The following is a 26,479-nucleotide window of genomic DNA, read 5'->3' on the forward strand; positions in this document are numbered from 1 at the left end:
ACTCCTTGAATGGACTTTTGATTTCCGAGCCCACCTAGGGCTGTGTACAAAGTTAAAAAAAAAAAAAATCTATCTATATACAGATACCTCTAGTATTTAAATTAAAATGTTAACCCATGGGGGTTCTGGGTAGCTCAGTCAGTTGAACATCTGACTCTTGATTTCAGCTCAGCTCATGATCCCAGAGTCATGGAATCAATTCCCGCATCAGGGTCTGCACTGAGCATAGAGCCTGCTGGGGATTTTCTCTCCTCTGCCCCTCTACCCCATTCTTTCTCAAAAAAAAAATAAATAAATAAAACATTAACCCATGTTAGTGGGAAAAAAATTGGGTACAGACTGGTAACCAGTTACATATGTCGTGTATATTCTTCCAAAAAACTTTCATGCATAGATAAGCATGCATTAATAAATCCAATTTGCCTAGCCACCCCCCTTTTTGCATAATACAGGCAATTCTGTAACTTTTTAAATCTGATACTCTTTTTTTTTCTTTTTTGAGAGGGGGCATAAGTGAGAGAGAGGCAGAGAGAGAGAGAGAGAGAGAGAGAGAGAGAGAGAGAGAATATCCCACGAGAGGTAGAGAGAGAGGGAGAAGAGAGAGAGAAGTGGGGCTCACCCTAAGTGAGGCTCGAGCTCACGAACTGTGAGATCATGACCTGAGCTGAGGTCAGATGCTTAACCGACTGAGCCTCCCAGGCACCCTTATCTGATATTCTTGAAATGCTAGTCTAGGTTTAAGGATGAGACTTCAGAATAGAGTGGATTTGGGGCACCTAAGTGGCTCAGTAGGTTAAAGCACCAGACTCTTGATTTCGTCTCAGATTGTGATCTTAGAGTTCGTGGGATCAAGCTGACAGCACAGAGCCTACTTAGGATTCTTTCACTCTGCCCTTCCCCCACTCTCTCTCAAAAAAATAAAATAAAAATAAATAAATAAACAAACAAATATTTAAAACTGGTTGGGCTCCTGGTTATCAATAGCCACCTCCACCAATAATTATATTATAAAAAAAATTCTTTTGGGGGCACTGATTTAGCTTTTATAATTTATCTATTTCTCTTGTTTTCTTTGCCCTCTCTATATAAAAAGCATTTTCTTGACTCTTGATTTTGAGGAACTTTTTTTTTTTTTTTTTTAATGTGGGAGGGAGGCCAGGAGTTGAGACGGAGGAGGAGTACATTGATGGTTTTTGTAATGGTCTAGTCCTGTGCTAGGTGATGGATTCAAGAGTGTTTATCATTGTACTTTAGAACTTTTAGGGGTGTCTGGGTGGCTCAGTCGGTTAAGCATCCTGCTTAGGCTCAGGTCATGATCCTCACATCCGTGAGTTTGAGCCCCGCATCCAGATCTGTGCTGACAGTTCAGAGCCTGGAGCCTGCTTCAGATCCTGTGTCTTCCTCTCTCTCTGCCCCACCCCTGCTTGTGCTCTGTCTCTCAAAAATGAATAAATGTTAAAATAATTTTTAAAAAGCCTTTTAAATGTGTGTAGTATTTTATGAGTCAAGTGTTAAAATATAATTAAGGTAAAGATTATTTTGAAAGAATAAATAGTGGAAAGGATATGGACACAGTTTTGTTCTGTACTCCAAAATACCTGTTCCATGGAGAATGATAATTGCTTAAGAATAAAATGTAATCAATCCTTTCCTATATAATGGGTATAGAATAGTTTTTCAGCAGATGATACCGGGACAACTGGGTACTTTTCCCACATGGAAGTGGATGGAGTGGCCCTTCCACTCCTTACCGTTTATAAGCGTTAACTAAATGGTCAGTGTAAGAGTTAAGACTGTAAAACTTTTAGAAGCAAACATAGGTGTAAATCTTTATGACCTTGATTTAGGTAGTGGATTCTTAGGATCCAAAAGCATATGTAACCATAGAAAAAAATGATTGGACTTTATAAAAATTAAAACCTTTTATGCTTCAAAGGGCATAATCAAGAAGTGAAAACACCCATAGAATGGGAGAAAAATTGGGGAGCCTGGGTGGCTCAGTCGGTTAAGCGGCTGACTTCGGCTCAGGTCATGATCTCACGGTCTGTGAGTTCGAGCCCCACATCGGGCTCTGTGCTGACAGCTCAGAGCCTGGAGCCTGTTTCAGATTCTGTGTCTCCCTCTCTCTCTGCCCCTCCCCTGTTCATGCTCTGTCTCTCTCTGTCTCAAAAATAAATAAACGTTAAAAAAAAAAAAAAGAATGGGAGAAAAATTGTGCAAATAATATATATGATAAGGGACATGATAACTAGAATATATAAAGAACTACAATTCAATAATAAAAAGACAATCCAATTTCTTAAATGAGCAGAGGATCTAGATAGACATTTCTCCAAAGAGAATATATAAATGGCCAGTAAGCACATGAAAAATGCTCTACATCATTAGTCACCGAGGAAATGCATATCAGAACCACAGTGAGATTACCACTTTACACCCACTAGGATGGCTATAATCAAAAAGGTGGACAAATAACAAGTGTTGGTGAGAATGTGGAGACATTGGGACTCCTATATTGCTGATGAGAATGTAAAAATGGTATGGCCACTTTGGGAAATAGTTTGTCAATTTCTCAAAAAGTTAAGTGTACTTACATGACTCAGCAGTTCTCCTAGCTGTATATTCGAAACATGGAAACATGTTCACACAAATGTCCTGAACAAATGTTCATAGTATTATTCATATAGCCCCCAAATGGAACAGCATGAGCTGTTGAATGGATAAACAAAAGGTGGTATATCTGTACAGTGGGATATTATTTGGCCATAAAAAGGAATGAAATACTGATGTATACTAAAACATGAATAACCCTTGAAAATGTAGTGCTGAATGAAAGGAGTCAGACAGAAAAGGCAACATACTGTATGACTCCATTTATACGATCTGTGGTTTCCAGGGCTGGGGAGAGGAGATAGGGAAAAACTGCTAATGGGCACAAGATTTTTTTCTTAGGATGATGAACGTGTTCTGGAATTAAATAGAAGTGATAGTTGCACAAACCTTGTATTCGAATATACTAAAAACCTCTGAATTGTATACTTTACATGGGTAATACGTATGATATGTTTATGTTATCTCAGTAAAGCTTTTTTTTTTTTTTTTTAAGAAAGTATCAGGAATAAAACTTCGGAACGTTTTTACAATCCTTTTTGTTCTTCAGAATCTACCACTCAGTGTTTAGAAATGATTTCTGTAGTTCTGACTGATCGTATTTGTTTGCATTGGAAAGACATAGTATGTAGTGAAATAAACCACTGCTTAATTCTGAGCTGTGAATGATGTGAATTTAATGTTAATAGATTTCTTATTCTATAACTAATAATGACTTTCAACTCTTGTTTAGCCCATTTTGACTCAATTTAGCTCTCATCCCTGGGTTTTAAGACTATGTAAGTAAACAAAAAAATAAAGGAAACATGAAGACCTTCAGATTTGTAAAAACAGCATATTGTGAGAGAAGCTGCTGAATCTCTAACCTGTATTTAATCAGTTTATGGCTATGGTTCCCAGTTTATTTGAGAGCACCCTGTGAGGCAGGGTGCTGGTTGGTTGATACTTCTATAGGCATTTCAAGTTTAAGGATTCTGATTGCCTGCTTCTTTTATCCTCTGGAAATAGAACTTTGTAAGACCCATGAATTGACAGAATTTCTTTAAAGAAAAACTTAAGAATGTAGAATCATTTAAAATATTTTGTTAGAATTCATTAGAGTTATTAGATTATAGAAAGTGGGTGGCAAGTACAGATAAAACAAAATTGATACTAGTTAATAATTGTTACAGCTGAGTGATGGGTACATGGGGTACATTCATTATGATATTCTATTTTTGTGTATTTGAACTTCTCCATAATAAAACATTTAAATTAAAATAGCAAATTGCTAATATAATTAGCATTGATAGAACTTGGAATTTCTGTTTGTCAACCTCTCATAATGACTATTCAGCTGGCCTCATAACTATGAGGTCTAGTCCACTGATGGGCACTCAATTTCTGGAAAAAAGTGGGACAAGCCATTGTTGGCCCATTAATAGCCACCTGTATACCCACTCCAGTAGTCTAGCTTTGTAGCTAACTGCACTGACTCCGTCTGTCAAGTAGGACATACAATTCAGAGGAACCCATCCCACTGTGGTTATTTGAGGCAAAAAGTTGAGGCACAGTGTCTTATTTGTTGTTTTTTTTTTTTAATTTTTTTTTTTTCAACGTTTTTTATTTATTTTTGGGACAGAGAGAGACAGAGCATGAACGGGGGAGGGGCAGAGAGAGAGGGAGGCACAGAAGCGGAAACAGGCTCCAGGCTCTGAGCCATCAGCCCAGAGCCCGACGCGGGGCTCGAACTCACGGACCGCGAGATCGTGACCTGGCTGAAGTCGGACGCTTAACCGACTGCGCCACCCAGGCGCCCCGGCACAGTGTCTTATTTGAATCTTTGAGTTAGGTATATCGACTCTGAAATTTTCTGTCTGGTTTTGGGGTATTCTTTGTAAATCAGTAAAATTTAGTATTAATGATTTTTTTAGCCCAATGTAGTAAAAAAAAACAAAACAAAACACAAAACTTTAAAACATTTACAAAATTACCTTTTTCACAAATGAAAACAACCTAAAATGTTTCAGTAGCCAGTTTATTAGTATTTATTATGAATGAATCATCTGCTTCATAAAGTCATACCATTTTTACTGGGTGTTGGTTAGTTTTTAACCAAGTCTTTATCAGTTCTGATGTCAAAAAAGAGACGGATAGCCTGTCAATCTCTCTGTTCCCATATCTGTAAAAGCCACTGATTGCTTAGAGAACCTGTTGCATTTCTGAGATTTGAAATCACTAGGAAGAGGCATCATTCTATAGATGTTGTGTACTTGCTGAATTAATGTTTGTTGATGAATACTTCTCTGATAAAAATATTAAAGTGGATTCGCTAACAGCAAATTACATTCTGACAAAATAAGTTTCACGTAGTTAAAATATGTAAAAAAAATGTTACTTTGTTTTGCTAGTTTGGTATGGAGAGATTATGTTAAATCGTATATTAAATCATCAGAGTCCAAATGATAGCCATGTAGAAAAAGTCTTACTAAATTAAGACATCCCTAGTTAAGATATACGGGGGAGATATTAGTGAACCTCCCCTATCTACCTGTTTTTCTGTTAGATGTAGATTTGGGTGAAGCTTAAATTTTTGGTGAGGTTGGTGATGTTAAACCTGAGGTGAGTTGTGACAGTTTTGGATATTTTAATATCTGAGACCGCATTTCTTATCTGAGACCCCAATGTTTCTTGTAAAATGTGGCTTTGTTTTCTCTTACATTTTTTTTTCTTTTACCCTTAGCTGGCAATTCTTTGGTCCAACAAGGTGGACAGCCGCTCATCCTAACCCAGAATCCAACCCCAGGTCTGGGCACAATGGTTACTCAACCAGTATTGAGGCCTGTCCAGGTCATGCAGAATGCCAATCATGTGACTAGTTCTCCTGTGGCCTCACAACCAATATTCATCACTACGCAGGTGAGTAGGACTCTGAATTCTGGGGCTGGATAGGGAAGGAAAGAAAGACTGTGTGAATCTTTGGAGTTTTAAGTCCTGTCTTTTGTCCTGGCTTTCTCATTTGCTGTTTTATAATTTGATACTAACTTTTATGGAAAGCCCAATATAACATACAGCTGGGTAATATCTTCTTCCTATCCTTCAGAGGGCTGTTAAGTGGTTTGATTGAGATCTGGGCAGAAATTAGTTGGAAAGCTTAGATTAGGAAGTGTTAATACTTGGCCCTCAAAGCTTCTTGCCCTTTGCTTGGGTTGATTTTCTTATAATGGGTGAGTTAATTGACTTGGAAATCTGTGTGTGAAATTGGTGAAGTGCAGGGAGAACTTTGGAAGAGAAGGAGGCAGATTATTTGATACATAATGTCAGTTGAAGTTGAAAGCCTGATGCTGGATGTGGAACCTAAAGGCAAGTGCTGCTCTTGGCCTGTGGCTTCCTGAGTTACAAACTCTCCTCTTACAGATTTGCCAGAGGTTTGTGGACTTTGGAAACAATTTCTTAACAATTGGTTTGTGTTGAATCACTCCAGTGAATACTCTTAGAGTGTCACTTTTTTCCCCTTCTATGTCTTTATCTGTTTAGGGGCCAGTTTGTGGATGAGGTATTTTTTAAGCTGATTTTTTAAGACAGGAAGTAGATTTTCATTTTTGCTCATATGGACTAAAGCTTATTCTTCAGTTTTGATATTTTGTCACTCAAAACTTTTGCCAAAATTCCTAAATTTCTCCATCTTGGTCATTTAAAAGCTCTACCTCTAGAAAAAGAACCACTGGGTAAGAGTGGGAATTTTTTGGATGTAGTCTTACTGTAGTATCTGCTAGTGTTAGCTAATCTCCATGTTAAAGATCATTTTGCTTTTTAATGCAGGGATTTCCTGTAAGAAATGTCCGGCCTGTACAAAATGCAATGAATCAGGTTGGGATTGTGCTGAACGTACAGCAAGGCCAAACGGTTAGACCAATAACACTAGTCCCAGGTAAGGAAAAATGTCTACCCATTTGAAATAAACTGGCATCCAGAAGATTTGTTTTTACTGTCTCAAAGTATTCTTGGTCATTTAAAAAGCATACTTAAGGAAAATCTAAAAATATAAGATCACACTGATTTAAGCCCAATTTTTAAAAATGATATCTAACCTTTGGCCAGGATGGTGGTTTTATTTTTCTTTTTAACTTTTTACCACCCTTTATTATTTTTTTTTTTTTAATTTTTTTTTCAACTTTTTAAATTTATTTTTGGGACAGAGAGAGACAGAGCATGAACGGGGGAGGGGCAGAGAGAGAGGGAGACACAGAATCGGAAACAGGCCCCAGGCTCCGAGCCATCAGCCCAGAGCCTGACGCGGGGCTCGAACTCACGGACCGCGAGATCGTGACCCGGCTGAAGTCGGACGCTTAACCGACTGCGCCACCCAGGCGCCCCTTTACCACCCTTTAAAGAAGGGTTTATACAGTCATTTTTCTGCTTCTGGTGTTTTTGTCAGCTGTAAAGTTTGTTATCCTGAAGGAATATTATTAATGCAAACTCTCAAATTTCCGATTTCTTGTAAGTTTACTCACTTACATGGTGGGATTATAAACTTTCTTTCCCTTTAATTTTATAGCATAGATTTTGGGTATAAAACAAATGACCTAACCTTTGATGATAAATATTGCCAATGACTAGTTAGTATTTTTTTTTAAGAAACTGAATTGAAAATAATTTTCTGAAATCCTGTCATTTTCCCCACAGTTCTTTATTAAGTGTCTGTAAGTTTACTACAATTCAGACCAAAAGAGATCTTAATTTCGTTGTTGTGAAGGTACCTCCATAAGCTGGTCTAAGTTGTCGTTGTTGTTCTCAGAGCCCACAGAGTGTTTTTGGCCTTCAGTCTCATGACCTTATCTTACCTAGTTCTGATATTTCTTATACACCTGTCCATGGAATTGTCTGTAGCTGAGCCAGGACATTCGCCTCTGGGACATCCCAATAGAATGGCATAGTCAGTCTTTTTGAATGCATAGAAAAGAATGGAGGACTCCTTTAGTGTCCTGAAAAAGAAAGATAGCTTTTTTCAGGACCACATTTGCCCTTTGGCCTATATATACCCATACTGCCTCCTAGTCTGTACTCATCCTTGTTCTTTTCAGTATTGAGGTCAAGCTACTCCTAATTGTATTCTTGGGATGGAAAAGGCAGTGTGGTAAGGTGTTTGGGGAGGAATTGATAGGAATCTTCCTTCTTCAGTTTAATAGGGCTGGTTACTTAGGCTAAGTTCTTTTATCTGCTTGCATACCTATTTTCTTAGACATTAAAAATGTCTAATGTGCTACTCTTGGTAACCTCTGATGGCCAGCAAACAGTTTGGAGAAATTATTTTTTCCTATTCCAGTATTTCCGGTAAACACTGGTAGAACATATTAAAGGTGAGCTCATTGACCAAGATGTGGTACTTTGTTTCTCTTTTGAAGCTCCAGGTACCCAGTTTGTTAAGCCGACAGTTGGAGTCCCACAAGTGTTCTCTCAGATGACCCCAGTGAGGCCAGGCTCCACGATGCCTGTGCGGCCCACCACCAACACCTTCACCACCGTCATCCCGGCCACTCTGACCATTCGGAGCACCGTCCCACAGTCGCAGTCCCAGCAAACCAAGTCCACCCCCAGCACCTCTACCACTCCCACCGCCACACAGCCAACCTCACTGGGGCAGCTGGCTTCTCAGCCTCCAGGCCAATCCAGCCAGACACCCAATCCCAAGCTAGGTGAGCCTTGGGAAGTGGAGATGGCCGTACTGGGCAGGGCTGTGGGTGGAGAACAGATGATTATCACTTGGCCAACATAGCTCCCTCCTTCCCCTCTCCACCTGCAGTGAGCATTGCCAGCTTTGTCACTGTGAAGCGACCCGGGGTTACAGGTGAAAATAGCAATGAAGTAGCCAAACTGGTGAATACCCTTAACACCATCCCTTCCCTGGGCCAGAGTCCTGGGCCAGTGGTGGTATCCAACAACAGCTCTGCCCATGGCTCCCAGAGAACTAGCGGACCTGAGTCTTCAATGAAAGGTACAGTAACCTGACCAGTCATTCAGAAACATTAATAAAGCATTCGATATATCAGAACTCTATGCCTTGAAATAGAGATGTAAATTAGAATATAGTTGCCACAGTCTGTTCTCACAAGAAACTATAGTGTAGGAAAGAGGATGGCCACTGTGAAAAGTATAACTAAATCAGCTACAAGGAAACCATTCTGTGTCTCTTGTGCTGTGGAGATGAGTGAAATGGACTGGTTGATCAGAGATGGGTGGTGTAATCAAAGGAAAGCTTCATGGAGGAGGTGGATTTCTGCACAAGGTTTAAAAGTTAGGAATTGGTAGGGAGGTTTCCAGGTGGAGACAAGATTATGAGCATGAGAGTTTTCAGTGGTCTAGAGCAGGGGTCAGCAAACTTTTTCTCTAAAGAACCAGATAAGTATTTTAGGTTTTATGCACTAAATAGGGTCTCTGCTACAACTACACATTGTTGTGCAAAAGCACCCGCAGACATATGCATATAAGCATGACCGAACTCCACTAAAACTGTGAACTTTGAATTTTATGTAATTTCCACGTGTCAGAATATCTTCTTTCGCTTTCGTTTTAGCCATTTAAAAATGTAAGAAACATTTAACAAATGGTATTGGAAAAACTGGGCATTCATATCCAATGAAGTTGGACCCATACACCATATATAAAAGTTTAACTCAATGAACCAAAGACCTAAGCATAAGAGCTAAAACTATAAAAGAAGAAAACATAGGGGGAAAGGTTCATAATACTGGATTTAGCAATGATTTATTGCACATGACACCAAAAGCACGGGTAACAAAAGAATATAATAATAATAATAATAATAGATAAATGGAACAACATCAAATTTAAAACTTTTAAAAGGGCATCAAAGAACACTATGAACAGAGTGAAAAAGCAGCCTACTGAATAAGAGAAAATATTAGAAAATCATGTATCTGATAAAGGGTTAGGTTAACATCCAGAATATATAAAGCACGTCGCTTCTCAGCCTTTTGGCTAAGATGAAGTGCAGAATCTATAAAGCACAACTCAACAACAACAACAAAAAAAACCAAACAACTCAATGAAAAACTGGGCAAAGGAGTTAAACAGACATTTCTCCAAACAAGATATACAGATAGCCACTAAGCACACAAAAAGATCCTCACCATCACTAATGATGAGAGAAATACAAATCAAAGCCGTGTTGAGATCCCACTTCACACCCATCATGATGGCTCTTACCCAAAAAACAAAATAACAAATGTTGGTGAGGATGTATAGAAGTTGGAACCCTTGTGCATTGCTGTTGGAAATGTAAATTGGTGTGATGGTTTCTCAGAAAGTGAAACATAAAATTACCATCTGACCCAGCAATTCCACTTCTGGGGTAGGACCCAAAAGAACTGAAAGCAGGGACTCATATTTGTAACCCATGTTCAAAGCAGCATTACCTACAATAGCCAAAAGACTATTGGACTTCCAAGCAGTCCAAGTGAGCATCAGCTGATGAATAAACAAAATACGATATATGCATACAGTAGTGTATTGTTCAAGGAAGGAAATTCTGACACATGCTACAACATTCATGAACTTTGAAGACATTCTGCTAAGTATTAAACTAAGCTGGTAACAAGAGGAAAAATACTGTATGATTCCACTTAAATGAGGTACCCAGAGGAGTCAAATTCACAGAGACAGGAAGTATAATGGTGGTTGCCAGGCACTAAGAGGAGGGAGGAATGGGGAATTAGTTAATGGGTATAGACTTCAGTTTTACAAGAGGAAAAGAGTCCTGGTGGAGATTGCTTGTACAGCAATGCGAGCGTACTTAGCTGTTCACTGGAGAATGGTTAAGAGGTAAATTTTATGTATGTTTTACGACAATTAAAGAAAAAATTGTATAACAAAAAAATTAAAAAAGAAGTAAAAGCCATTCCTAGCTCATGAACCAAACAGAAGTTGGCATCTGACTGGATTTTATCTGTGAGCTGTGATTTGCTGGCCATGAGGTAGAAGAATGATGAAAAGAATGTTCCTCATAGTGATCTCTCATGCTTGCTGATAAACATTAATGTGCTCTTCAGGAAGTGTTTAACCTTTCTTCAAAGGGCCAATAATCTTTGTCAAATATCATCATACTAAGCTTATCAATGCTTTTCACTTCTTCCAGTGACCTCTTCCATCCCAGTGTTCGACCTCCAGGATGGTGGACGGAAAATATGTCCACGATGTAATGCTCAATTCCGTGTTACCGAAGCTTTGAGAGGTCACATGTGTGTAAGTGATACCTACCACCTGTGATGGGGATCCAGCTTCAATGGCTACCACTGTATACTTCCTATAGGCTTGGGAACTTGTGAAACGGGGGCTCTGAGATGACTAGGAAGCTTTATATGCTCTCCTTTGGCCTATTTTGGAAGAGTTTTATACTTTGGAATGTGGAAGGATACATTTAAAGAACCTCTAGTAGATTAGAACCTTAATATGTGACCTTAATTCCTTGGTCATGATTGATTTTGAAATTGCACAGGTGGACAGGTTTGTTAGATATCAGGACTCAAGCCAAGTTGGCCTTGGTTTATCTTCTATTTATTGTGTCATTGGCTGAATCAGGAGTCAGTCATTAACCAGTTCCCATTTCTAGCCTTTTCATTTTTTGGTAATAGTCCAGACGCAAAGGTTGAAATTTCTTAGCAGGGAGTTTAGAGGTAGGTTATGCTAGTGGGTGGTTAAAGGACGTAAAGCAGGAAGGAGAAGTATAAGGTACGGGGTTTGGAGTGGCATATGGCTGTAAATATATATCCACTAGAAAAAGTGGGAGTCCTGGAAACACTGTAGAACACCGAAGGGTGAAACCTGGATGAGAATACCTAGAATCACACCATTCCCAGGAGATGTTCATGAGGTTGGGGAGTTAACACATCCCAGGCCCCAGGATAACCACAATGATCTTCCTTTATAGTACTGTTGCCCAGAAATGGTGGAATACCAGAAGAAAGGAAAGTCTCTGGATTCAGAACCCAGTGTCCCATCAGCAGCAAAGCCCCCGTCCCCTGAGAAAACTGCTCCTGTTGCTTCCACACCCTCTTCCACACCTATTCCTGCTCTGTCCCCACCTACCAAAGTACCAGAGCCAAATGAGAATGTGGGTGATGCTGTCCAGACCAAACTCATCATGCTAGTAGATGACTTCTACTATGGACGGGATGGTGGCAAAGTGGCCCAACTCACAAACTTCCCTAAGGTCGCCACGTCTTTCCGATGTCCACATTGTACCAAAAGGCTAAAAAACAACATTCGGTAAGTATAGCCTCAGAGGTTACCCTGGACAAAAGAAGACTGAAATTTTCTTAGATGTTTAAGTTTTTCTCTTTGGGCAACAGTCCTATTATCCATTCTGGCTAAGGATTATCATTAAGTCAATAAATGGTACTTTAGAAGGAGGAGGTATTGTGGTAATAATAGATAACTTTGGGTGGAGTGAAGGAAGCCAGTACATCCTTCCACAGAACTCTTACTTTTAGGAACCCTTTTCTGGGCTCAGAAAAGGACTGTCCCAAACTGGGGAAGTTGTATGTATGGGGGCGGGAGGGGACACATGTAATGTGTGTTCTGGGATTCCAAGGCTCATTTTTTTGTTTTCTGTACTTTCCCCGTGTGCTGTGCTACAGATTCATGAACCATATGAAACACCACGTAGAACTTGATCAGCAGAATGGTGAGGTAGATGGTCATACCATCTGCCAACACTGTTACCGCCAGTTTTCCACGCCCTTCCAGCTCCAGTGCCACTTGGAAAATGTTCATAGTCCTTATGAATCGACTAGTAAGTTTGGAAACTCTTAAACTCTAGGGGTAGACTTTGCTCTTCATTCATTGAATGGCACTGGGGGGACCCCATTATTTATATATGAGTATCAGTACAGAGGAAAGCTCTTGGCACATTTCTAGTCAATTCCTTATTTCACTCATCATCTATTCTTACAACTTAGACTTCTCTTCAAGCCTGAATTGAGTTCAGTGCTAGATCGTGAAGTATTAGGGGCTTTGGTTCAGGACCACTGTAATGTGTTGTAATGTATATAATATAACATGATGGATCCCTTACCTAGATCTTTTTTTTTTTTTTTTTTTTAATGTTTTTACTTTATTTTGAGAGAGACAGAGTGTGAGTCGGGGAGGGGCAGAGAGAGAGGGAGACATAGAATCCAAAGCAGACTCCAGGCTCTGAGCTGTCAGCAGAGAGCCCAATGCGGGGCTTGAACCCATGGACAGTGAGATCATGACCCAAGCCGAAGCCGGATGCCCAACCGACTGAGTCACCCAGGCGCCCCAAGATCTTTTTTATAGGAGGAGCAGTCATCTATATTTGGACCTCGACTTTAGTTAGTGCCCTGATAGCTTTTACATAGGACAAAAGGTAACATTATAAAGTGCTTTACCATTAAGATAGTGCTTTCAATGAAATGTGAGATACGATGTGGAGTGTTACCTCCACTTGACATCTTGCAGGTGAGGAAATATAGGCTGAACACAGGCTTACAAAAATTAAGCCATTTACTTCAGAGCATACATCTCTAGTAAGGTGCCATTGTGAGGAGTTGAGTCCAGGCACCCCCCATTATATCATTTAATTGAGAGGACTTGAGGTAGAGTAAGCTGCAAGGCCAGAACTTGAGTGTTCTACTTCTCAGCAGTTTCTTGTCTCTGGCTTGTAGTAGAGTGGCTATGTTCATCTTGGGCCTTACCTTCAGGCACAAAATAGCACAGACGAAGGAACACCTGATCTTCCTGTGTCTTTCCTGAATCTGTTTCTTACTAAGCAGAATTGTTTTCTCATTACATCTCCTTGGCCTTGGTCATACTGGCAAGGGTAAAGGGATTGCCATTTGTGGCTTAGGCCAATGCTGGTCAGTGGAAACATAACGTGCCACATATGCAATTTTCATTTTTTTAGTAGCCATTTTTAAAAAGTAAAAAGTGAGGGGCTCCTTGGGTGGCTCAGTCGGTTAAGCGTCCAACTTCAGCTCAGGTCATGATCTCACAGCTGGTGGGTTCAAGCCCCGCATAAGGCTCTGTGCTGACAGCTCAGAGCCTGCTTCAGATTCTGTGTCTCCCTCTCTCTCTCTCTGCCCCTTCCCCACTCACACTCTGTCTCTCTGTCTCTTAAAAAGTAAATATTAAAAAAAATTTTTTAAGTGAAATTATTTTTAATTTTTTAAAAAACCTCTTTTCTTTTTGGGGGCATCTGGGTGGCTCAGTTGGTTGAGTGTCTAACTTCAGGTTATGATCTCATGGTTCATGAGTTCAGGTCCCACATTGGACTCTCTGCTGTCAGCACAGAACCTGCTTTGGATTCTCTGTCCCCCTTTCTCTGCCTCTTCTCACTCGTACTCTCTCTCAAAAATAAAACATTTAAGAATGTTTACTTTTTTTTCCTTTTAACTGTTTATTGTTGGGTTTGGTTTGGTTTTCTTTTACAGGGTTTTTTTTGTTTTGTTTTGTTTTTATATTTTTATTTATTTTGAGACAGAGAGCGTGAGTGGGGGAGGGGAGAAAGAGAGGGAGCGTGAGAACCCCAAGCAGACTGTGCACCGTCAATGCAGAGCCCAGCACGGGGCTCCATCTCACGAACGGTGAGATCATGACCTGAGCCGAAATCAAGAGCTGGACACTCAACTGACTGAGCTACCCAGGCACCCCTGTTTTGTTTTTAAGTAAGCTTTATCTACAACGTGGGGCTTGAACTCACCTGCGATCAAGAGTCTCATGCTTTACCTACTGAGCCAACCAGGCACCGCTGAAATTTTAACTCAGTATACTCAAAATACAATCATTTCAGCCTGCAATCAAGATTTAAAAATTAATGAGATGGAACTTCGGACTAATAATTTGGGAACAGAATGGATATTGGAATCACTATGCAGTTAGTGGCAAAGTAGCCAACTTGGTCTAGATTAGGACCCCAGAGTCTTGGAAAGTCTGAATAACTCATCTACAACAACCACTGCATACACCTCATTTTTATACAGAATCTGCTGGTGGATTTTTGTTAATTCCATGTAAGTTTGGACTGTACATAGGAAGATAAGTTTTTCCTTGTGGGGGAAACCCCAGACCATCAGAACCTCATCAGTCTTTGTCTACTTAACCACTCTTGTTATGTCTGACTTTTAATTTTTGAGTAATTTATGACTTAAAATTTATACTGATGAAAAACCTGAGAAATCATTGACCCAAAGAGGTAAATATTTTCTCTATATTTTAGTATGTATCCGTTTTATTCTTGGATTCTTTTTTAACTCCTCTGTTCTGCACCAGTGGCAGATCCTGCATAAAAGTAGCTTATTATTATTTTTTTAATGTTTATTTATTTTTGAGAGAGAGACAGAGCGTGAACAGGGGAGGAGAATCCGAAACAGGCTCCAGGCTCTAAGTTGTCAGCACAGCGCCCGATGCAGGGCTCAAACTCAGGAACAGTGAGATCATGACCTGAGCCGAAGTTGGACACTTAACCGACTGACTGAGCCACCCAGGCACCCCAAAAGTAGCTTATTTTTTAACGTTCATATTTTGGGACCCATTGTTCTTTTTAATTTTGAAAAAATGTTTCCATTTGTTTTCTGAAGGTGTTTTCTGAAGTGTTTTTATTTTTTTAAAGGTTTATTTATTTAATTAGAGAGTGGGAGGAGCAAAGAGAGGGAAAGAGAGAGAAAATCCCAAGTAGGCTCCTCACTGTCAGCAGAGCCTGATGTGGGGCTTGAACTCACAAACTGTGAGATCATGACCGACCCAAAACCAAGAGTTGAACACTTAACTGACTGTGCCACCCAGGCACCCTTTCTGAAGTATTTTTAAATTATAGACATAATGACATTTCGCTCTCAAAAGCTTTAGGATGTATCTTTAAAAAATACCTATTTCTATATACAGCTATAGTGTCTTTGAGAGAGAGTATATGTGGGGGAAAGGCAGAGAGAGAGAGAGAGAGAGAGACAGAGAATCCTAAGTAGGCTCTGCACTATCAGCACAAAGCCCCATGTGGGGCTCGAACTCACAAACTTCAAGATCATGACCTGAGCCAAAGTTGGATGCTCAACCGACTGAGCCACCCAGGCGCACCATATATCCTTAGTATCATCTAATACCTAGTCCATTTTCAAATTTCCTGAATTGTCCCCAAAACATCAATGAATCGTTACACTTACTTACAGTAACAGTATAATCTTAATAGCATTATATTTTGTTTAAACACTTGTTTAAGGGCAGTAGACTGAGGAAGAGGTAGAGTTGAGGGAAGGATGCTTCATGCAACTTAACCATGGTCAGATGTCAGGGGAGGATCCGGTGTGGAAAAAGACACAACAAAGAGGGAACTGATTGCTTGATAAGGTCTTAGAATATATGGAATGATGAGGTTGGCTGAGCCTTAGAAAGGTATAAGGTCTCTATCCTTTATTTCAAAATTTGGAGAACAGGAAGCAGAAGCTATAGTAGCTCACTCCTATCTTCTCAAAGTAAGAGACTATGTTGGGTATTAAAGACATGAGTGTAATGGTACTGGAAGGGACCGTGTTAGGATGGCTGCTTTGCAAAATCAGTTAATTCTCTCTCAGATTTTTTTCTATACCATCTTCAATGTAGAACTAGAACAGATGTGGATGGTTAATAGAGACCTCTTAAATTCACTGATGGCACAGGTTTTTATCTCACTGGTATTCTTGGTATGAGATTAAATCTTAGCATGGTGTTTATGTGTTAGAAACTGCTTAATAAATGTTATTATTGATGATGTGTGACAGCTATACCAAGAGAGCTGATGTATAGGTTGTGGGAAGAGCCTTCAAGGTTGAATGAGATTGCCTAGGGAAAACACAGAATAAGAAAGGCTAGGACAGAAGGTTGGAAAGCAACAGTAGTTAAAGGTGTTCTAGAAAAAAAAGTAACTCATGGACAAGCGATTTGAATTAAGAGGTGAAGGACAAAAACAGGAGAAAACATTGCCGTGCCACTAGTTACTGTTCCACAAACCTGTCACGCACCTTCCATACCTGTGTGCTGTTTTCCATTCTACTCTTGGACCCTCTGCTGGCAGCTTACAGCATTCAGCTTATGTAGCTCACAGCTTCTCTCCATCCTTTTAGACAGAATTTTTTACTTATTTTGTCCTTGTAGCACCTAACGAGTCTTTAGGCAGTACTTCTAAATGGGTTGTCGTACCCCTTTGAGATAAACACAAACTTGTGAATGCTCTTTCAGAAAAATAAACATTGTACTCTTGCAAAAATTTCAGGCGATACTGAAGTTCCCTGAGGCCTCCTCCATGGACCCCAGATTAATAACACCTGGTTTTGTTTTGTTTTGTTTTAATTTTTATTTGAGAGAGAGAGTGTGTGCAAGCTAGGGAGAAGAGCGGGGGTTGGGGGGGAGGGGAGAGAGAGAGAGGGAGGGAGGGAGGGAGGGAGAGAATCTTAAGCAGGTTGCATATTCAGCACAGAGCCCGATGCGGGGCTCCATCCCACAACCCTGGGTTCATGACCTGAACCAGAATCAAGAGTTGGATGCTCAACCGCCCTGCTGCCCCCTTGTTAGTTTACTTTAAAGAATTATTTCAGTTTCACTATTTGGGGCGAGCAGGTGCTGGACATTGTCCAGTAAATGATTAAAGCTTCAAATTTACTATTTCCATATTTGCAAAAACTTGAAAATAATTCCAGTGACAGTAAGAAAAACAAATAATTTTGTCTGTTTAATTCAAAATACATAGCAATTCTGAATTTTTTTGATATTTTTGATAAAAATTCACAATTGCACAATTATAAGCTTGACAGAATGACTGATTTCAAAGTTTAATGATCTCAACAACTCGTAACAAGGCAAGAACTTCTGTTCATGATTGTCGGTCTTTTAAGGATCAATTCTTATACTCATTCAGTAGATGTCTGGTGAATGTGGAGATAGTCATTGTCTATTCTTGAGCAGAGAAATGAAGTAGTGTAGTATTCTAGGAGAATTCACTTGGCAATGGTATGTAAAGCATAGACACTGTTTATTGGAGAGAGATACGAGATATTTGGAAGCCAGCTGATTAGTAGTAGAAAATCCTGTGGGTTTCTACCAAGTTTTTGTCTGTGAGAATAGCAAAATGACCATTCCTTGATGCATTGTGAAATAATGGTGGTAGAACACAGGTGTTTAGACTCAGAGACAGTGCCTAAGTGCAGGAGGAGGTAGGGAAGTGAGAAGGGAAACAACAGAAATCAGGAAGAGGAGGCTGAATTAAGTTAGAATTGGTGGCAGAATAGCCAATTAAAAATGTTTTGTAGATAGTTCAAACAGGACTTTGGTAAAAAGTCTGAACTAGAGACATAAAATTTTGTCATCAGCAACACAGACATTAAGACAACCATTTTAAAGAAAGAAGAAACTCAGTGATTTTACTGATTATTGAAAATGAAGATAGAGAAGTCAGAGAAAATAAAGATTATGAGTCAGCGGGACTTTGGTCTTATTTTCAGGTGGATTTATTGATTATTTTTCTTCTTACAGCCAAGTGCAAGATCTGTGAGTGGGCGTTTGAGAGTGAGCCACTATTTCTCCAGCATATGAAGGATACTCATAAGCCTGGAGAGATGCCTTATGTCTGCCAGGTATTGCCTCTTTCTCTAGGGAGCCTTAGCCACCTTGCTTTCAGGCTAAATACAGAGAATTCACTAATGAACATTGCTGAGTACCTCCTGTACACACTCAGTTTTAGGGACACTGGGGAGATCCAGAAGAAATAAAATAAACATAGGTCCTGTTTCAGGATTTTCTGTGCCAGAGAAAAACATCAAAGGAACATGTGCAGGCACCCAGCCAGGGAACCCATCAGAGAACATACACACATGCTGTGGAAGTGTGTCTCCTGAGCTGCCCTCTGGAGATGGACCAAGAAAACTTTACTCCTTGTAGCCACAATATGACTTGTTCTCAGACTTTCTTGTCCTTCTCCGTTTTTATCTTCATTCACAGCTGAATTTATCACAAACAGCCCTGCATTGCAGACTAAGAATAATAATTTGATTTCTATACATTTAGGAGAACTTAGTTTTTCTCTTATTTTGACATTTTCGTTGCTACTTCTTTTTTAAGGCCTCAGTTGTTCACTTCGCTCTTAGCTTATTTTCCCTCTTATGTGACATAGGTGTGTCAATATCGCTCCTCACTCTACTCTGAGGTAGATGTCCATTTTCGGATGATCCATGAGGATACTCGGCATCTGCTCTGCCCTTATTGCCTGAAGGTCTTCAAAAATGGCAATGCATTCCAACAGCATTACATGAGGCACCAGGTACCAGGCACCAAGCGATTCCCATATTCTCATTTTTTTAATTTTATGGATGCTGAGGCCAGGGCTGAGCTAGGCAGATAATCTTGGTAGAGAAGGTACTACACATGTGTTTGTAAAACTTCGTATCAGATTTCGATTATATGCCGTGCACTGGGCTAGGTGCCAGAAATTTTGTGCTAACAAGACAGTTAAACAGTACAATAGAGCATGGAGAGTGTTGTGTTAGGGGAAGTATAGGCTATAGAACAGCATATACCTATTCTGCAAGCCTGCTGAGGCTTCCTGGAAGAAGAGTATTTGAGACCTGTAGGATGATGAAGGTGAGCCACGTGAAGTGGGATGAACAATGTCCTCCAAGCACAGAGTGAGAGGACGGAGGTTCAAAGAATTAAAGGAAGTTCACTGTGGTTGAAGTGTAGGGTATAAGGGGGGGGGGGGGGTCAGAAGCTAGGACACGGGTGATGGAGAATCCTGTAAGCATGAAAAGCAGTTTCAACTTTTTTCTTTTTTTCATTTTTATTTATTTTTGAGAGAGACAGAGCATGAACGGGGGAGGAACAGAGAGAGAGGGAGATACAGAATCCAAAGCAGGCTCCAGGCTCTGAGCTGTCAGCACAGAGCCTGATGTGGGTCTTAAACTCACGAACTGTGAGATCATGACCTGAGCTGAAGTCAGATCCTTCACTGACTGAGCCACCCAGGCACCCAAGGTGTTTAAACTTTATAAGTCATTGGGGAGGCATTAAAAGGATTTTTTCTAAGTCCTTGAGTGATATATTCAAATTTACTTTTAGTCCTGATTACACCAGCTGCATTAGGAGAATGAATTGTTGGAGGAGATTGAAACCAGAGTTAGGGGGACAGGCCAAAGGCTCTTTCAGTTTAGGTGAGTGATGGTAGTGGCTACTGGCTTTGAGGGGAAGAAGAGGATAGAGTGGAGAGATACTGAGAAGGTAAGTGATATTTACAATGTAGATATGGATGAAGTGAAGGTAGTGAGGAACGAGTTAGGAATAGTGCCTAAAATTCTGTGTTGGGGAAAATGGACGAACGGTGAGACTATTGAGATCGAAACACTGCAGAAAGTAAGGTTGGCAGTGGGAGGGGGATAACATGTTTGGATATTCTGAGTTAGCCGTATCTGTGGACAGCAGCTGGAGTTGTCTATTAAACAGGGAGTTGGATATACAGGTCTGAAGTCTGGGAGAAAAGCCTAGGCCATGGAAAAACTACTTAGGAATTATTATTATATAAATCAAGTGATTTTTTTTTAATTTTATTTATTTTTTTTTTGAGACAGAGCAAGTGCACATGTGTGCACAAGTGGGGAAGGGCAGAGAGGAAGAGAGAGAGAATCTTACGCAGGCTCAGTGCACAGCCCAACTTGGGGTTCAGTCTCATGAGCTATGAGATCATGACCCAAGCCAAAATCAAGAGTCGGAGGCTTAACCTACTGAGACACCCAAGCACCCTATAAATCAAGTGATTTTACATGTAGAAGTTGCCATGCTCCCTCACCTCCAATTGAGAATAAGATGAATGCTTAGAACCCCCGAAGACTCTGTCTACAAAGCCAAGACCATAGTCCTAGAAGGAAAACCAGAAGAGACTGATGTTGAGGAAGCTGAGGGGAGGAAAGTGTTTTGAAGAAAAGGATGTGATCAAAATGTTGCAGTTTCTATGTCAGCATAGAAACTTAAGAGGCCAACCTTTAATTTTGCAACATAGTCAGGAGCCGGGTGGTCAGTTAGCAAAGTGGAATTTAGACTTGGGCAGGACGAATGAAGGAGAGGTCAGGAAATGGAGACAACTTATTTTTAAAAGTTTCAGGACTGAGGGTGGCAGAACCAGGGGAAGAGATAGGTTAGCAAGGAAGAATTTGTTGTTGCTTTTGTTGTGTTTTGTTTTTAAGCTGGAATTTTAAACTGTTGCCAGAAAGGAACCACTAGAGGAGGAGAGTGAAAGTGCATAGAGAAGACACAAAATGGAGAACCAGAGGGGTGCACCTGCCTGGGTGTGCACACATGTGCTCCCATTGTCACGTGTGAGCTCCCTCCTGGGCTCACACACTCGTTTGCACAGGGGTGACTGCTGGTAATCCCCCCACGCAGGTGTTTCCAAAGAGCAGCATGGATATTGTCCCTTGTACTCAGGAAATGGAGTCTTGCTACCCTGGGAAGAAGACTATAGGGCTGGGTCCTATTGCTGAAGGACCTAAGAGTAGGCAGTCTGGATCCTCAAACTTGTCTCACAGGGAGGCATATCTGTATACAGTGATGTGTGCAAGGAAAGACAGCAGGGTATGAAAAAATACTATCATTCGTGTTAAGAAAACGAAAGGGCAAACAGGGAGGTGGTGATTACAGATGTATGTGTGTGTTACGTGGTTATGTGCATAGACTGTCCATGAAAGAATACCCAGGAAACTGGTAACACATGGTTTCTGTGCAAAGGGACGGAAGGCAAACTTAAAACATGAAGCAGTACAGAATAAAAAGTATGATTTTTTTTTTTAATCATATATTGCTGTTTAAAAAAAACAAGAATATCTGGAGGTAGGTAGCACTGTCCACATTGTAAAGACAAAGCAGGGGCAAAGAAAGCTTTAGCCACTAATCCACATTATTAAACCAGGTCAGGAAGGGATGGTTCGAGCATCTAGACATCCTGCCTGAGTCTGCCTTTGTTTGGGACCCTGGGAGGTGATGATTCTCAGTGGTAGGTTTTGGTGTCATGTTGTATATTTCTTTTTTCCTCTTTTAGTTAATCACAGAAAGCAGGGGAAAGAATGTTAGCATTGATCTACCTTCTTATAAGGGAAGAAAGTTTTGGGGGAACCTTTAAGGGATGCTCTTTCTTTTTCTCCCTTCAGAAGAGGAATGTTTATCACTGCAACAAATGCCGGCTGCAGTTTCTCTTTGCAAAGGACAAAATTGAACACAAGCTTCAGCACCATAAAACCTTCCGTAAACCCAAGCAGCTAGAAGGTTTGAAACCAGGCACCAAGGTAAAGAGCTTGTCAGTGTTTCTTTTATAGATCCAGGAGGGGAGGAATAGAGATTGTCACTATTCTGAGATTCGGCATGGGTGGCGTCTAATTGTTCCTTCCCTTGGCTCACAGGTGACAATCCGGGCTTCCCGAGGACAGCCACGAACTGTTCCTGTTTCCTCCAATGATGCACCTCCCAGCACCTTGCAGGAGGCAGCACCACTGACCTCCTCCACAGACCCTCTGCCTGTCTTCCTTTATCCCCCTGTCCGGCGCAACATCCAGAAGAGAGCTGTTAGGAAAATGTCAGTGCCTTCTTCTGGAGGCTGGGGGCCGGGTGGGCACGACTATTCCTATAGCCAGTGTAATCTGGTAGTGTCTTAGCAGCGTCTGTTGTCTGCAGCCCCCACAATCTGAAGACTCCTGGGGCGATAACAAGAATTTTCCTTGTTTCTTGACAGGAGTGTCATGGGCCGACAGACATGTCTAGAATGCAGCTTTGAGATCCCAGATTTCCCTAATCATTTCCCCACTTACGTTCACTGCTCTCTGTGTCGCTATAGCACCTGCTGCTCTCGAGCTTATGCCAACCACATGATCAAGTAAGTCACGGTTAAACTAGTGATCCTGTGTGGGAGTTCAGATTCTCCAGAACTCCTTTCACTCCCTCCTTCCAACTCTTAGAGCTGTTTGTCTATCTCTCCTAGCAGAGTAAGAGTCAAACCCATGGGTTTTTTTTTGTTGTTGTTGTTTTTTAATTTTTTTTTTAATGTTTATTTCTGAGAGAGAAAGAGGACAAGCTGGGGAGGGGCAAAGGGAGAGAGAATCTGAAGCGGGCTCCAGGCTCTGAGCTGTCAGCACAAAGCCAGAAGCAGGGCTTGAATTCACAAACCACAAGATCATGACCTGGGCTGAAGTCGGATGCTCAACCCACTGAGCTGCCCAGGCGCCCCAGGTCACACCCATGTTCATATGGCTTTGATAGTGCTCTAATTTTGTAGGACGTTGCTACTGAGTGTGCCCAGGGACCAGCAGCAATAGATGGGAGCTTGTTAGAAATTCAGCCTCTGTCTCTCACCTCCAGGCCACTTACTCAATCAGAGTGTGTGTTTTAATAGCTCTCCTGGTGATTTTTATGCACACTAATAGGGAATATTAGTATGACAGGGAAACTGGCTTAGGTTGAAGTGAGGATAGACTGAAGGGGCATCTCTTTTGTTGGGGGGCATTGTCAGAGACTGCTGACCTCTGGTGAGCAGAACCCCTAACTCATGCCACTTTTTCTTTGTCTTTCTCAGCAATCATGTTCCACGCAAGAGCCCCAAGTATTTGGCTTTGTTTAAAAATTCTGTGAGGTAAGGGAAAACTTACTGATGGACTCTTAATTTTTCAAGTTCTTACATTAATCCATTTATTGTGGGGGCTTGGGCATGTGAATTAATTTGAGAGAGAAGAGAAAGGACACTCGCTTTATTAAGCCTCAAAACTTACTCCCAGTGTCACTATTATATTTGTTTTGTATGCTCTTGATTCTCTTCCTTAGTGGAATCAAGCTGGCTTGCACTTCATGTACCTTTGTTACCTCTGTGGGAGATGCCATGGCCAAGCATTTGGTATTCAACCCCTCTCACAGATCCAGCAGCGTCCTGCCACGGGGTAAGTAGTAGAGGTGCGGGTGAGTGGGACAAGAAAAAAAAGCTAAGGGTACGGGTCCTGCTGTGTGAGTCAGGAGCACCTCTACCTGGCCTGACTCATCCACTATTTAGATAGACATCACCAAATTGGAAGCATTCCAACCTGAAGTTTATATAAGACTGGAGGGTTTGTTTCTTCGTTGAGTTTAACTTTTTTTTTTTATTGTCCCGTTTCCCATAGGACTCACTTGGATATCTCACTCAAGGTAACAGAAACTCCCTTCATGGTTTAGTTTCTGCTTTCCAGTGTGATTCATCTTTTTTATTATCACTGCCAGTCGTATTTCATTTTCCTGGTTGAACTGAGCTTTCTTTTCCTCTCTTTGCTAACCCTTTAGACATGGCCACACTCGTGACCGAGTACATGACCGGAGCTTGAAGAATATATATCCTCCTCCTGCCTTCCCCTCTAATAAAACTGCCACTGTGAAATCTGTGGGGGCCACCCCAGCTGAGCCTGAAGAGCTGCCGCCTCCTTTGGCCCAAGCACTCCCGTCCCCAGCCTCAACCGCAACCCCACCGCCAACCCCAACTCAGCCCCAGCTTTTAGCCCTCCCACCCTTGGCCACAGAGGGGGCCGAATGTCTGAATGTGGATGACCAGGATGAAGGGAGCCCGGTCATCCAGGAGCCTGAGCAGGCCACAGGGGGTGGTAGTGGCAGTGGAGTTGGCAAGAAGGAGCAGCTGTCTGTGAAGAAGCTTCGAGTGGTCCTGTTTGCCCTGTGCTGCAATACAGAACAGGCTGCTGAACACTTCCGAAATCCACAGCGACGGATCCGACGTTGGCTTCGGCGCTTCCAGGCCTCCCAGGGGGAGAATCTGGAGGGCAAATATCTGAGCTTAGAAGCAGAAGAGAAGCTGGCTGAGTGGGTGCTAACCCAGCGAGAGCAGCAGCTACCTGTGAATGAGGAGACCTTGTTCCAGAAAGCTACCAAAATAGGACGTTCTTTGGAGGGAGGGTTTAAGATCTCTTATGAGTGGGCTGTGCGCTTCATGCTCCGGCACCACCTGACCCCCCATGCCCGGCGAGCTGTGGCCCACACCCTACCTAAGGATGTGGCAGAGAATGCAGGACTCTTCATTGAATTCGTGCAACGACAGATTCACAACCAGGACTTACCCTTGTCCATGATTGTGGCTATTGATGAGATCTCCTTGTTCCTAGATACAGAGGTGCTAAGCAGTGATGACCGAAAGGAGAATGCCCTGCAGACAGTGGGCACGGGGGAACCTTGGTGTGACATGGTGCTGGCCATTCTGGCCGATGGCACTGTCCTCCCCACCCTGGTTTTCTACCGAGGACAAATGGATCAGCCTGCTAACGTGCCGGACTCGATACTGCTGGAGGTGAAGGAGAGTGGCTACAGCGATGACGAGATCATGGAGCTGTGGTCAGCCCGAGTGTGGCAGAAGCACACAGCGTGCCAGCGCAGCAAAGGCATGCTTGTGATGGACTGTCATCGCACTCATTTGTCGGAAGAGGTGCTGGCTATGCTAAGTGCCTCTAGCACCTTGCCTGCAGTGGTCCCGGCGGGCTGTAGCTCCAAAATCCAGCCGTTAGATGTGTGCATCAAACGAACCATCAAGAACTTTCTGCACAAAAAGTGGAAGGAGCAGGCTCGGGAAATGGCAGATACTGCATGTGATTCCGACGTCCTGCTTCAACTGGTGCTGGTCTGGCTGGCTGAGGTGTTGGGCGTCATTGGGAACTGTCCAGAGCTGGTGCAGCGGTCCTTCCTCGTGGCCAGTGTCCTACCTGGCCCTGATGGCAACATTAACTCACCCACTAGAAACGCTGACATGCAGGAGGAGCTCATCGCCTCCCTAGAGGAGCAGCTGAAGCTGAGTGGGGAACAGTCTGAGGAGCCCTCCGCTTCCACTCCCCGACCCAGATCATCTCCTGAAGAGACAGTTGAGCCTGAGAGCCTTCACCAGCTCTTTGAGGGTGAAAGCGAGACCGAGTCCTTTTATGGATTTGAAGAAGCTGACCTAGATCTGATGGAGATTTGAGTGCTGGGGTCAGGAGCGGGTGTGGAGTTGGGAGGGGGGGAGGGAGGGGAAGCGTGAGGGGGTGGGTAGAGGGATTTAGGGAAAGGGGATATGCCAGGTGGGGTATTTGGTTTATATTTTTTAATTTTATGCCCCCACTCCCCCCGCAATGTTGACTTCTGCTTCCCTGTGGATTTGTGGATTATTAGGAATACCAGTGGTGATCCCGTCTGAGCCAAGGAGCTGGCCCATTGGTCGTTCACTTCTGCTAAAAACCGGTTTTCGTGACTTTTTTTTTTTAAAACTTAAATCACTGTGTTTGGTATTTTTCTGACAAAATCAAGAAAAAGAAAAAAATATTCTTTGTGGGCAAATGTTAAATTTTTGTTCCCCTTTACCTCAATTGTATCATAGTACATCTGGGTTTTTTTGTTTGTTTTACTGTGTGGCAATGTCTTTGGGCATGATGCTTTCCAACCATTGTCAATGTGAGAACATTTCTGAAGATGGGAAAGACAAAAATATGTAGCTCACAAACTGGTTTATTATATATATGGATAAAAAAAACTTTTTCATTGTGGTCTTAACACTTTTATATAAAAATGAAAATGGAAAAAAAATCCCACTGAACTCTCTCTTCCTTCTCCTTTCTTTCCTTCCCTCTCCAGAGATGTTGGTTTCTACAGCAACTCTGAGATATAAACTTGTGGCTTTAAAAATGCATGAAACCACCTCTCATCCAGAATGATGAATTAGATTTGTTTTTCCTCACCACCTTCCCTCCAACAAAAACATGACAGAACCAATATTCTTTGCATTGGGATCCTTGGCCCCTCTTCCCATGCTCACCCCATCACTCCGGACAAAGGATCATACACGTGTCATTAGCAAGCAAGAGGT

At 41.7% G+C, this 26,479-nt stretch overlaps 1 protein-coding gene across 7 annotated transcripts in view; it reads left to right on the forward strand.

Moving 5' to 3' along the window:
• The window catches only part of POGZ (pogo transposable element derived with ZNF domain), a 52,266-nt gene that overhangs the window by 24,580 nt on the left and 1,207 nt on the right, over positions 1-26,479 (forward strand). For 5 of the 7 annotated variants that reach the window (XM_058715764.1, XM_058715768.1, XM_058715763.1 and 2 more), the window contains 16 exons: positions 5,333-5,508; positions 6,412-6,520; positions 7,995-8,285; positions 8,366-8,584; positions 10,745-10,851; positions 11,537-11,874; positions 12,246-12,400; positions 18,124-18,224; positions 18,761-18,907; positions 21,780-21,914; positions 22,029-22,201; positions 22,358-22,498; positions 23,195-23,251; positions 23,440-23,552; positions 23,772-23,796; positions 23,929-25,608. In XM_058715764.1, coding sequence (XP_058571747.1) covers positions 5,333-5,508; positions 6,412-6,520; positions 7,995-8,285; positions 8,366-8,584; positions 10,745-10,851; positions 11,537-11,874; positions 12,246-12,400; positions 18,124-18,224; positions 18,761-18,907; positions 21,780-21,914; positions 22,029-22,201; positions 22,358-22,498; positions 23,195-23,251; positions 23,440-23,552; positions 23,772-23,796; positions 23,929-25,600 — 3,959 coding nt within the window. In that variant the 3' untranslated portion in view covers positions 25,601-25,608. The remainder of the gene's footprint in view (positions 1-5,332; positions 5,509-6,411; positions 6,521-7,994; positions 8,286-8,365; positions 8,585-10,744; positions 10,852-11,536; positions 11,875-12,245; positions 12,401-18,123; positions 18,225-18,760; positions 18,908-21,779; positions 21,915-22,028; positions 22,202-22,357; positions 22,499-23,194; positions 23,252-23,439; positions 23,553-23,771; positions 23,797-23,928; positions 25,609-26,479) is intronic. The other 2 variants (XM_058715767.1, XM_058715765.1) reach the window with 1 other exon arrangement.

The sequence above is a fragment of the Neofelis nebulosa genome, chromosome 2, assembly GCF_028018385.1.
Source record: "Neofelis nebulosa isolate mNeoNeb1 chromosome 2, mNeoNeb1.pri, whole genome shotgun sequence".
In the NCBI taxonomy this organism is placed as follows: Eukaryota; Metazoa; Chordata; class Mammalia; order Carnivora; family Felidae; genus Neofelis; species Neofelis nebulosa.